The sequence below is a fragment of the Gossypium hirsutum genome, chromosome A05 (assembly GCF_007990345.1).
Source record: "Gossypium hirsutum isolate 1008001.06 chromosome A05, Gossypium_hirsutum_v2.1, whole genome shotgun sequence".
Lineage (NCBI taxonomy): Eukaryota > Viridiplantae > Streptophyta > Magnoliopsida > Malvales > Malvaceae > Gossypium > Gossypium hirsutum.
Genome location: NC_053428.1, coordinates 49,187,708 through 49,200,785, shown reverse-complemented (window position 1 = coordinate 49,200,785; position 13,078 = coordinate 49,187,708). Strand labels below are relative to the sequence as shown.

General features: G+C 33.0%; 2 protein-coding genes and 1 non-coding gene across 10 annotated transcripts; 2 read left to right on the top strand and 1 right to left on the bottom strand.

The window, feature by feature from the left end:
* The first annotated feature begins 1,322 nt into the window (after positions 1-1,322).
* On the top strand, positions 1,323-6,843 carry LOC107956984 (transcription and mRNA export factor ENY2). Of its 6 annotated transcripts, none has more exons than XM_016892405.2 (6): positions 1,331-1,709; positions 3,707-3,835; positions 3,959-4,061; positions 4,189-4,274; positions 4,995-5,071; positions 6,508-6,843. In XM_016892405.2, exons 1-6 carry the CDS (start codon positions 1,597-1,599, stop codon positions 6,579-6,581), a joined length of 582 nt encoding a protein of 193 aa, XP_016747894.1. In that variant the 5' UTR covers positions 1,331-1,596; the 3' UTR covers positions 6,582-6,843. The 6 variants fall into 6 exon arrangements, with proteins under 6 accessions (XP_016747896.1, XP_016747895.1, XP_016747894.1 ...); XM_016892404.2 differs by having other exon boundaries at positions 1,334-1,709; positions 4,180-4,274; XM_016892409.2 differs by having other exon boundaries at positions 1,341-1,709; positions 3,707-3,843; positions 4,180-4,274.
* A 61-nt stretch (positions 6,844-6,904) lies between these two features.
* LOC107956983 (snRNA-activating protein complex subunit) lies at positions 6,905-11,806 on the bottom strand. Of its 3 annotated transcripts, none has more exons than XM_016892402.2 (12): positions 11,410-11,806; positions 11,015-11,181; positions 10,834-10,886; positions 10,476-10,542; positions 10,314-10,369; positions 9,870-10,032; positions 9,494-9,582; positions 9,316-9,406; positions 8,327-8,422; positions 7,939-8,064; positions 7,412-7,672; positions 6,905-7,248 (listed from the first exon to the last, which is right to left on the bottom strand). In XM_016892402.2, exons 2-12 carry the CDS (start codon positions 11,153-11,155, stop codon positions 6,970-6,972), a joined length of 1,422 nt encoding a protein of 473 aa, XP_016747891.1. In that variant the 5' UTR covers positions 11,156-11,181; positions 11,410-11,806; the 3' UTR covers positions 6,905-6,969. The 3 variants fall into 3 exon arrangements, with proteins under 3 accessions (XP_016747891.1, XP_040968526.1, XP_016747892.1); XM_041112592.1 differs by having other exon boundaries at positions 6,905-7,268; positions 11,410-11,793; XM_016892403.2 differs by lacking the exons at positions 10,314-10,369; positions 10,476-10,542 and having other exon boundaries at positions 11,410-11,786.
* A 50-nt stretch (positions 11,807-11,856) lies between these two features.
* Positions 11,857-11,938, top strand: TRNAS-UGA (transfer RNA serine (anticodon UGA)). Its single transcript has one exon. It is a non-coding gene; the product is annotated as a tRNA-Ser (tRNA).
* The last annotated feature ends 1,140 nt before the right edge of the window (positions 11,939-13,078 follow it).

Genomic DNA, 13,078 nt, shown 5'->3' with positions numbered 1-13,078 from the left:
ATTCTTAATGGTTAAACGGGATAGATCCTGATTTACAGTTTTAATTTTATATTAAATATTATTTACTGTTGTAACATTTCTCTCAACTTTTTGTTTGTGGATGTTAAAATCGAATTCCGTATGCTAGATGCCACCTCTTAATTCACATAAATCCTTATTTTTCTCTTCTTATTTTGGCATAACCAAAATAAAATAAAATAAAAACGAGAGGCGAAAATTCCCTGGATTGGAGTGGGTGGGGGACTCTATATTCTGATATTCAGAAACATGTTTTCCATAAAACTTAATTGTATTTGTAGTCAATTTTTACTGATTTTTTTTTAAATTTCTTTTCAGTGTTTTTCTTTGGGGGGTTCATTATTTATATAATTTAACGTGAGTTGATGAGTATACTTCTCTTAGTATAAAATGAAACGAGATAGGAATGTTGGTGGGTGTAATGTTTCAGAAAGAAGGGTAGTGGAAGGCATACATTGGTAAGGATTGTAGATCATGGCTGATTGGAACCATCCTTAGAAACGATGCCCTTCTACAGGTATCTTATCTCATTCTTTTCTTTTTAACATTCACATTCACATTCACATTTATATTTGATATACTTACGTTAAAATTAAGTATGACAATGAAATGGGATGGAAGCGGATATTACTAAATTCATTATCTTTCCTCAATTGTCACACTTTATTCTGTCATCTATCTCGCTCCACTATAGATATATAATCTTGCTACACATTTGAAATATTATTGAATTGCAGTACATCCTGGAAACAAGTGCCTATCCCAAAGAGCATGAGCAATTGAAGGAATTAAGAGAGGCCAGCGCTCTCAAGTACAAAGATTTGTAAGCTTATAAACTCCTTATTTCTTAAATTAAATATGGGAGCGTCATGAATGTGGGTATTGATGAAGCACAGTTTCTATGGATGCTGTTGAAGATAATGAATGCCAAGAAAACAGTGGAAATTGCAGTATTCACCGGCTACTCCCTTCTTGCATTGCCTGAGGATGGCAAGGTAACATCATATCACATGATTTTCAATATTATTTGAGATTAAAGTGGATGTGTTTTTGGCAGGTATAATCGCAATAGATCCAGACAAAGAAGCATACGAGATTAGATTAAATTCATCCCTTCAGATGCTTTCTTAGTTTTACATCATCTCCTTCATAATGTAAGTATTTTGAATATTTTATATGACAACAAGTTTTGGGGGAGCAGAACTCAAAATTTACCATTTTATTATCTTAAGAGAATTGAGGATATTTGAAATTTCATACCCCTTAAATATAATCCATATATGCATCAACTTAATTACTTTTTCAAAAAAAAAAAAAAAACTGGGACCACTGTAATATTTGTATTTGCAAAATTTGGAAGGAAGCTTCAACTTCATATTTGTGGACGCCTATAAGAGCTGACGCTGAAACTAGTGAAGAACGGAGGTATTATAGCTTACGACAACACTTTATGGTATGGATCAGTTGCAGAATCGGAGAAAGAGGGTCTCATCAAGAAGTTTAGAAACTTCGTGATCGAATTCAATACCTTAATTGCCGCCGATCCTCGAGTTCAATCGTCGCTGCTTTCCGTCGGCGATGGTCTCACCCTCTGCTGACGTCTCTACTAGTCAACAAAACAACCAACAATTAAATCCGATTTCAATCGCCGCCGACGTCTCTACTCGAGAAAATCAACCAACCTTTCGTCGGTAAGTCAAATTTTCTACTGTTTGAGAGTTTATGTATATAGATGCTTGAATTAGGTTGAATAATGTTTGACAAATTTATTATAACTTGGCGGACATTACCTTGTCAGTTTGCATTTGGATTTTGTTTTGAGGGAAATCTTGCATTGTGATTCCCATGTAAATTCGAGAACCTTGATTTTCATACTTCAACCCTAAACCTTGAGTTTCAAAAACGAGGAAGGAACTCTTTTATTAAAAATGCAACCTTATTAATGAAAAAATGATTAAAATGATTATGTGTAGTTCATCTTTTGAAATTCTACATGTTATTTATTTGTTTAAAGAATAAATTTGAATAAACTTCAACAGGCTGACCCAATTATTAGTAAAAAAATTTTGTCATATAAAAAACCAAATAAGATAAAATTGAATAGTTGAGTGACCATTTGTGACTTCTCATAATTTGGTGACTAAAAAAGAAATTTTCTAATACTCGAGTGATCACTTTATAATTTTTCATTATTGGGTGATAAAAAAAGAAAAAAATCATAGTTCAGTGACCAATAATGTAGTTTACCCAACAAATTTCTCATGTTCTAAAGAAGTTAATGTATTATTTGACACTTAAATTAGGTTTCAATATTGTATTTGGTACTTTGGTTTGGTTTCAATAATTACTTTGGTATCTAAGTTTTTCAATTTGAGGCTTAATTTTTTTTGTCTTAGTTAATTACTTGAGTTTAGCTTTAATGTTTAATTTGGTACTTAAGTTTTTTTTCTCTCAATTAAATCCCTACGTTTTTTACTAGAGCACACGTGTCAAACATTTATTTTGATTTGGGTACCAAATTGAACATTAAAACTAAATTTAGTCACAGAATTTGAATAAAGTGACAAATTGGGACAAAAAGAACTTAGGTACAAACTAACATTAAGACTAAACTCAGGTATGAAATGATATATTAACCTTTAAAGAATTTATCCAAAAAAACTTGAGATAAAATTTCAATAAAAAATTAAAAAATAGTTAAGGCTAACAAACAAAATCCTAAAAAAGCAAAAATAAGCTGAAACTCTTTAAATTAACATCCAACTTCATTATTTCTTCAAGGAAGTAAATGGGACTTGGCCAACCCCCTGGCTTAATGGGAAATTTCCTTTATAGCCCTTCCTCAAAAGAAAAAAAAGAAAAAAAAAGAGAGAGTTAATTTAGTTGTTTTTAACTTTTGATTAAATGAAAAATTTATAGTTTAACTCTTTTGAAAAATTAATAATTTAAGCATTCTTAATATAAAAATTTTAGTTTAAGACTTCTAAAATTTATAATCTTATTTCGGCCCTTCTAAACAAAATTTCTAACTTCACCTAGTGAAAATTAATGGACGAGTTTGATAACGTGGATGACTATAATATAACTGTTGATAATTGAACGAGTAAAACGTAATTGTAGTTTAAAAGTCACTATTTGTATATTTCACCCTTTTACTTTTTACTTTTTATTTATTTATTTGAAGAATAAATTTCACAGGTTTTAAAAAAGGGTTAATATGTTTTTGGTACTTGAATTTGAAGAATTAATTTTAATTTACTTGAATTTGACTTCAATATTCAATTTGGTACCTTAGTTTGGTTTGAATGTTCACTTTCTTGAGGTTTTTTTTTCAAAAAAAATTGATATTTAAGTTCTTTTTATCCTATTTAAGTATTTTAGTTTAACTTCAATATTTTAGTATTTAAGTTTTTTTGTCCTAATTAAGTACTTATATTTTTCTATTAAAACACATGTGTTAAACATTCATTAAGCTATATGATGCTGTTTAATTTAGGTACTAAATTGAATATTAAAGTTAAATTTAGATACCAAATAATATATTAACCCTTTAAAGAATTTGTCTAAAACCTTGAGATATTTTTTCAATAAAAAAATAGTTAAGCCATTAGAATCCGTATCCAAATGTAGTTGAAAACCTGGGAAAGGAGAACTCAGTTGCCAACTCTAATTGTAGTACTTCATTCAGTAACTCGCTTCGCCCGACTCAGCTGGCTGTTGAAGAAGCCAAGCGTAAGCACGCCACCGCATTCTTCTCGTCGACTCAATCTCAGAATTGTAATCTCCAGGCGAGGAAATGTCTCACTCTCACGAATTGGTGATCAAGTATTACTTAATCCTCCATTTTTCCTTTTTTTATTTTTCTTTCAAATTTTAACTTCATCGACTATAAATACTTGCATTTTATTTAGTAATTTAATTTCCTTTTGAAATAAAAAAGGTCTTCGATGAGTCGTCCGCCACCACCACCGCCACCACCTCCACCAACTACAAACAAGGATCAACAACGTCAAAATCCTTCTCTTCAAGAAATCAATATCAAGGTTTTCGGGTTGCTTTTTTTTTTTTTATGTACATATTATTTCTGTAATTGATGCTGCATTTTTATGAATTTTAAAAATAAATTGTAAAATAAGAATCAGAAAGAAATCTGCAATGCAGTTGATTCAGAGCGGAGAAAAAGAACGGCTGAAGGAGCTTTTGAGGGAAAGGCTTCTTGAATGTGGTTGGATTGACGAGATGAAAGCTCTTTGCAGGTTTTTCCTTTTATTTATTTATAATTACTTTTATGAAATATTATCATTGCTGCTATTGGGATAATGTTATGGGTAAAAACTATTAGGATAGTCACTTAATTATTAATGCATTTCTATTTTAGTCATCTAATTTTTTTTATTAATTTCCTCACTCTATCATCTAACAGAATATTGATTTAATTCTTTTATTAATATAATAATAATTTTAACTCTCGACTTTTATTTATTTTGTTACTTTAATCCTACATTTAGAAAATTCAACAAATTTAACCTTCAATATTTATATATTTTGTTATTTTGTTATTTTAAATATATATTTTTTGCTAAAATATTTTCACTCCATCTTGTAATGTTGAATATAGTCATACATGATACATGGTTACACTCAAATATTTAACACATCCGTACTAGATACATTCTCATATCCTGTAATCATATCCGATGTTACTCTGAATCCTTTTTCCTTTTGGAAGTATCGAAGTCCTACCCATAGCAGTATTGGCCTATGACCTTCTTAAGACTCTCCAAAATAAATGAAAATACTTGAAAAAATTTGAACACATCCATGTCCGATACCTGTACTCAAGTCTGAGTAATTCGGTCACACTTAAATCTGAGTAACATATATTTGTTTGCATTCCACCATTTGTTTTTGTTCTTAGGTACTCTAAAAACTCCCTATTTTAACATAGTTTATGTATATATAATATTTGGTTCAAGGGCATTTACAAGGAAGAAAGGAAGGAACAACGTTACAGTGGATGATCTAGTTCATGTAATCAGCCCAAAAGGCAGATGTGAGTATAACTACAACCCTCACTTTCTCTATCCTATCCCTCTCTTTGACACACATACACGAGAAGAACAAATTTTGAGTATATTTATGTTGGATACGATTATGTGCCCTGAGTGTTGGTTAAGATTGGGTATAATCAAGCTTAGAAAAAAGTAAACATAGCCGTGTCTTGAACACTCACATCTTGAATCCAAACAATTTTGATTTGTTTTCATTTCACCCTTTCTGTTTGTTCTCAATCTCACCTTAAAAAGCTTTGAGAGAGTAGATTTTTATACCCCTACCCAACGCGACATGTGGCACCATGAGAAGACACCTAAGGGATATCCATGGACAGCCCTCCGCTTACCTCTGAGCCTACAACACTTGGCATATTCTCCACTTGAGTGTTCGGACAATCCTCTACTGCCCGACTGGTCACCCACCTAGGCACCTTATCCTCCAAGCCACTCACTTTTGGCGGGTATGTGCTCATCTCCAGGGGGGACCACAAGGGATCACTAGGCATAACAACTTGTACTGTGTCAAAGCCACACCACACTCGACGACAACCTACATATGTATAATGGCCTCATCACCTGGCCGACAGCACAATCACCATGTCCCGTATTTGCCAGTGATGTGGCCTCATTGAGCATGAGACCTCTTTCCTTATATACGCCCTGTAGAGCGAGGAAGAAGGGATCAATCCTTTGAGCCTTTTAGCAACCCTAAACACTTACGAACCCTCTGCAATTTTTGCTTCCCTACCTTCCTCCTTACCTTACCTTCTCTTTTTTTTTATGGCTCTCCACCTATTTAGGTGAACCGGCCCTCTTTGCCTTCTACTCCTTATCTCCTCCCTTGTTGACACCTTATCAACATAGATATTGAAGGAATCTGCTACTTACAATGTTGTATTTGTTTTTCATTTGGGAAAATGGTGCATTGCATTTGCAAACTAAGCTTAAGGTTTCGATTTTGGTCATGTTGAAGTCAATGATATTGAGAATGGAGAGTAAAAGAATTTAGGATGGGTGTGAACCAAGTAAATCTGACGTTTTATTTTTATTGAATCCTTGTCTGATACAAGTCAAATGCATATCCGGGTATGAGTATACAGTTATGCCCTGCCAAGAAGGTCCTTCCGAATACATAGAAAAGCTTAAAAAAATAAAAAATACATGTTTCCAAGTAACAAAGGGTGGGAAGATGCTTTTGATCAGGCATTCAAGTTGATTTGTAATTCAATATGAGGGAGAAGAAGGCGGACAAATTCATGGACAATAATAGTATACGAGAAAAAGCATAGACTCTAATCCATTTCCCATTTATTTATGATAGGTGTGATGGATTTTACTACATTTCAATTGTCATGTTTTTCTCTTATGATTGTCTGTCATGCTTAATTTTTTTTGACTTGGGAGCATCACTTCTGTTGCCGTTTTTGTTCTGCAGCATCCATTCCCGATTCTGTGAAGGCCGAACTGTTACAACGGATCCGAGCTTTCCTTGCATCAACAGCGGATTGATATTGTTGGAGCTTGGATCACAAAACTATTGGAGTTAAGTTAGTAAGGAGTGGTATGGTGTTTGTACATTTTCTCGTATCGTAATTCTTATTTCTATGTAAATAAATTTTGATAAACTCAGTTGAAACCCTATATCAGACAGAATTGTTCATGTCCGGGTTTCTCCAGGTTATGGTCTTTTCTGTTAGGAGATTGGATGTTTTCTCTATTTCGATATTCCTTTCAAATAATGGGGGCACATTGTGCCATGTTTAATAGTTTATATCATGTTCATGCATACATGAATTATCAAATTTGAACCTAAAGACGCGAAGCGAATTTACTTGGTTCTGGGTATTCATTCCACCGATGAATTAATAGAAGAATCCTTAGAATGAACATTTAGCATCTACTCATGTAAGTAATCAAATACAGAAAATTCATCATATAGGGACTCGTCCTTTGAATGAAGAAGAGAATAGCAATAATCACAGAAATAACAAGGGTTCTCCCTTGCCCACTTATCATCTAAGGTTACCTTCGAGGCTCTCGTAATTTTACAAACACTGCATTTCTGAACTCGGGGTTTTAGTTGAAAGATCATTATTGGATAAGCTGCTCGGTTTTGTACATCATCTGGATGAATCGACCTCATGTCCCTAATCACGATTGTGTGCTTGCAGTCACCCTTCATCGAACAAAAATAGGCTAAAGATTGATTATAACATATACATTTCAAGTCCCAGCAAATCATTGGGTACCCGATAATCCAATTTAGAGTTTTGAATTCACAAGATGAATGCATACACTTTATGAATTAATGGAAGTAGCGATGGGAGAAAATGCCGCACCTGATGACAATAGAGATATCTGGCACCAAGTTGAAACCTAAATTCACAAAACCGAGTCTTGTGCATGTCCGCGGCTTTGAAATGAGGCAATCTTGAAGGTGTCACACTGCCTAAAACTGATCTTTGCTTTTGTTGCAACTCACCAGTTATGATGCTTTCCCATTTTCTCATAGCATCATCTGGAGAGTTTCTAAGCCAATCAAAAATAGGCTCACTGTAATCTATAGCACAGGGATCTCTCAAGTCATTAAAAAATATATCCTGCAGAAACATAACAATCAATCGGATACTATAGTTGATATCTATATTACTTGGGCTTGGGTGTGACTGCCAAATTTAGGTGCACTTGACAGGGATATCTTCAACTTATTCCAAATTTTTTCATGTATGTGGATGGTCATACCCACATACGCATGCCCGGATATGTGCCAGACGTGCATAAAAAGGGATTGAGTGTTGAAGCAATATAGATTAACAAAAAAGGTTTCAGCACACAGATGAAGTGGTGAGAAAATTGGGTTTCTTACTTCTATAAGGAAATATCCAGAAGGATCATAACGGCCAGCCGTCTGCATCACCTGGTCAGTCAAGCAACATATCTTGTCCTTAAGTTCGGTTAAGGTTTGACGGCCAAGAACCAAGAACTCTTGGACCTACAACAATTCAAGATGTCAATACCAGCAGAAGGATCAGACAAAGGAATGAATGGTGAAATAATATCGTGAAAGTCAAGTGTCAGTGACATTATATGAACTAAGCGAATTTAACTTTCGATGGCTCTTACATACACCATTACCATCAGAAACAAACCAGTAGAAGTTTATGATCCAATTGATCATAACTTGTAACAAACATAAAAGAAAAATAAAAATCGAATATGAACTGCTATGTGATTTAGAACTGAGAGCACCATACCTTTGACCATTTTCGTATGTTATGGTAGACCTCAACACAGAGAATAGTTTCAGGGTATAACACTGGTATGTGCTCCTTGACATCTGCCGACTTTGCCTGTCATTCATAGAAAGAAATGGAAGAAAGAACACTTCAGTCCTAAATTTGACTGCCTTGGAACCTCTTACAGGTTGTCATTCTAGTCTTATCTTTTAAGGATCAGATAGAAATAAATTTAATTCAAACTGTACGGGAAGGCATCCAAAGGCTTGAATTAGGACACCAGATGAATTTATTATCAATTCAAATTCATTGCTTTATGTAACAAGGTATGTCAAATTATGCTGCCAGCCCCTATACTCGAATGAAATTTGAGATTTAGTCCATGTATTTAAAAAGTTAAAAATTAAATCTTTACTTTTTCAATTTAAAAACCCTAGTCCAATCATTGATATCTTTAATATTTTCTATCAAAATTTACCATCAATATATCCAAGCTATCATACCAATTTTAGAAGCATCATTATGAACTAAGTAAGCATATCTGATAGTATGCAAATTTTGACCCCAAAAAAAAAAAATACTAATGGTGTCAATGATTGGACTACAATTTTTAACACGAAAAAGTAAGAAGTCTTAACTTCTAACTTTTTAAGTAGAGGGATTAAATCTCAAACTTTTCCAAAGTTCTGGGATTGACGACATATTTTGACCAACAAAGTTTATAAGCTATATTACTCAAGCTTGGGTGTAAACAATGGATACGAGAATGTGTCCAACAGGGTATGTTCAATTTTTCCAAGTTTCTCCATGCATTTGGAGGATTCTTGGAAGGTCATAGCCCACACCATTGTCCAAATATTTGTCTATGTATTTCAAGCAAAGTGAAGAATCTGAGCAATATAGGATATAATAATATAAATGCACCAAATTTGAACACCTTCAGATTTTAGCAAAATGAATTTCAAAAGATCATCTACAATAAATAGACAAAGGAATCTTTGGCAAACCTTTCCACTAGAACTCGTAAACCGGAGAGATTTCATCCTTTCAATTTTATCAGACGATGGAATTGAACCTTCAGAGATCTTGGAGATGGCACTGCACCAAGTTTATAGACGAAGGTCAGCAATGATCAGGAAAAGGTTTATCAGTTAGAGAATACCACAGACAGATCTCAATACAAACTTCAAAGCATGTAGCTTTGCTGTTGCTTTGTCTTCATCCTGCTTTTGTTTAATCTTTGCAAGTTTGTCAACCTTTTTGATATATGTATCCTAGAAATGCAATGGTGAAAACTTTGTTAAGAAGGAATATAACAAGATTACGAGATATGTTTGTGAGGTGTGATTTTTGTTTTAGACCATTAAATAAAATAGGCAATCCGATTAAAAGAATATACTTGCCAAGAAAACACTAAAACTTCTGCAGGAAAACAAACAGTTTAAAAGGCAAAATCGTCAAGTTTGAACGATATAAGGCTAGAATACTAAACTATTATACTCACTAAGATTAGATTATAGTACTTAAAAGTAAAAGAAATTCAATACAACCAGTACCATACTTCAATATGACGGTCATTCATTCTCCTTCTCTTTTGCTTCTTTGAGCCATTCTTCCTATCTGTCGCAGCTCCATCTAAATCAGTACCAGGACACCCATTTGAGGGCTCGATTGAAGTTGAAGCATTCTCTACTGCATGTCCCTTTCTGGATCTTGTATGATAACTGCAGTACAAATGGTACAAGTGAGTGAAACAAAAGCTGAAAATGAATTGGTATTGCTCTGAAAAACTTGAAGATCCCTATCTAAAGCCAAGAAATTAAGACATAACATCAACTACCAGCCAAAAAGGTAATTGTGCTTACTCAAGGATAAATAAGTGAAAATAATCCCAAAATCCGGAAAATATATTAGAAGAAATCTAAAAGCATTTTCAAATATAAGTTGTATTTTAGATCAACCGAAAAGGACAAGATAATAAACGAGAAATATGCATATAGCTCACCCTAAATTGGAGCCGTTTTCTAAACCTTCAGAAGCATTTTCAACATGCTCATCCTCCTACAGTATAATCCATAAATAAATTAAATAAACAAACTAAAAACTAGAGCAATTCTAACTTTATTAGTAGCTTGATACTATCCTTTATGATAATATCAGCAAATACCTTAAAAGCTTCCTTGAGAGCCATTTCTACTAACTCTTCCTCCTTGTGAATTTTAAGGTCGTCAACACTGTAAACCGTAGAATTAATAGAAAAAATGAATCAAAATCATACGATATGCCTGTGCTACTGACTCTTCATTTTTCTTAAGCTACTTGTGTCCAACACATATCTAGGTATTGGTATGGGATATCCACCTCCAAGAACCCTTCAAATACATGACAAAAACTTGAATATACACTTATGTGCCTACACTCGAACCCGAGTCCGAATAACTTTAAAATAGGAGAGATGCAATGAGAATACATTGTTTTGAAAGAGACTAAACAAAAAGTAGAAATGAAGATGGGGTGATACTAACCAAATATCCTCAGACTCAGCAAGTTGATGTGAATCCAATTCAGCCTCTAATTCCTATAAATAACACAAGAAATCATAGGAAAAACAGAATATCAAAGACCAAAAAAAAAAAAAACCATTGCAGAGTACTGTGAAAGATATGATATTAAAAGGGATATTGTGATAATAAAAGAATATACAACCTGGAGTTGTCGAAGAACTGAGTTTTGAAACTCAGGCACGCTAGTGAGAGGACTAATGAGATTGGAAATATAAATGGGGCCACCCTTTGGGATTAAACAATTTGCTTCCTCTTCTCCCGTGTTCGTCCGATTCGCCTCCATTTTTATTTCTTCAACCTTCTTCGTTTCTGATTGTTCAGAAGAAGGGAAAAACCCGTAAAAACCAATGTTCTCAAAATCAAAATAACAGAAAACTATTGCAGAAAATTCACATTTCATATATATATATATATAAAGAAAAGAAAATTCCCAAAAAATAAATAAATTGAAAGAAATTGGATTGTGCTTAGGGAAACTAGTTAGACAAAAAAAAAAGCAGATTATTTAGAAAAAGGGGAAAATTGAAAAACTGGTACCTTTGAAGTGAAAACTCCGGCAGTGGTTTCCCAGCAGCAGGGAAGTAGGGAAGGCAACCGAAAAATAACAGAAAAGTGAAGCTCAGGTCAGTTAAGCTTTACTAATGAGCCATGGAGTTTGTTGTTAGGTCGGATGGGCCTATGTTTTAGCTCAATTAGGTTCAAAATGAGACACCCAAATCAAATTAATCACAGTAGCATAACCTTCTCCTGGGTTCGATTTAAATCTGGGCATAATATATTTGAAAGCCAACCATGAGTCCATTAAAGTGGTGAAAGCATGAGAGTAGTGGTAATATCATTAGATCTGATAATTTGTAAGTACTACTTGCCTCAAAATTCACTAAGCTGGTTACAGTTTTTATTTTCGAAGGAAGCTGGTAACAGTTTTAATTCTATTGTAATAGTAATTCCTTATTACCATATTTATATATGCCTAAGGAATAAGTCGATATGTCCGAGTGGTTAAGGAGACAGACTTGAAATCTGTTGGGCTAGGCCCGCGCAGGTTCGAACCCTGCTATCGACGTATTTTATTTGAGTTTCTTGTTTGGCTATTTTATTTAAGGTTAAAATATGCTATAGATCTTTGTACTCTTCACAAATTTAGTTTCTGTAATTTTATTTTTAGGAATTTAGACCCTCTACTTTTTAGATTTCAAAATTAAGATTCAGTTTTAACATTGTTAACTTTTTTGTTAAATTTGTTAGTGTGATATTTTGAAATAAAAGAAATACTCACTTGGTAACAGTATAATTAAAAAAATACGTTGAAATGAATTTGAATTTAACAAAATAATCTTAATCGAATTAACAGTTGGATCTGAATTTTAAAATATAAAAAAATATAAATACTAAATTCCTAAAAGTAAAAATATTTTTGTTTGGCTATTCTATGCACCCCTAGTGAAATAAAAAAACAATTCAGAAGTGGGTAAAAATGAGGTTTTGAAAGATTATAATCCCTTAAATCCAAATATCACATGAGTTTTTTTTCCTAGTTTATAATGGATTTAAATTACTTTTTATTGATTTTATATAAAATATAAACAAATTAAAAACACATTTCTAATAATATTTATCCATTTCTAAAAATAATTAATTTTTTAGTTATTTTTTTACTAAATTAATATATATTAGCTTAATCAATCAATTAAATGTAATGATATACACACGAATATATTTACCATCACATGGATGTGTTGTTTCAATGCTTTGTTTTGTGTATTTAGTAAAAAATGAAGTATGGTTGCAATTACGTTTCGATTGCAATTTCTAGACACTTCTAATCTTTTTTTTAATCTATAATTTAGACTATTTTACCAATAAATGTCCATTTCCAACTTTATTTACGGAAATGGGTCATTTTTTAATTATTTATCAAAATAGGCTGAAAACTCCAAAACGTGTCCACGTAGGAACGTTTTAGGGGAAAATTCCAGCAAAACACGTCCCTGAGGGAGCGATTTTGCCATGTCAGCACAAAACGCGTTGACGTGGACACACTTTGCTGACATGGCAAAATCACTCCCTCAAAAATGCGTTTTAGCCCGTATTTTTTACCAACGGTCATTTAAAATTTTGACCGTTGAGGGGTCCAACGGTAAAAATATATATATAAAAACCCCTCCTATTTTTTTCACACAACATTTCTTCCAAATTTCTCAAA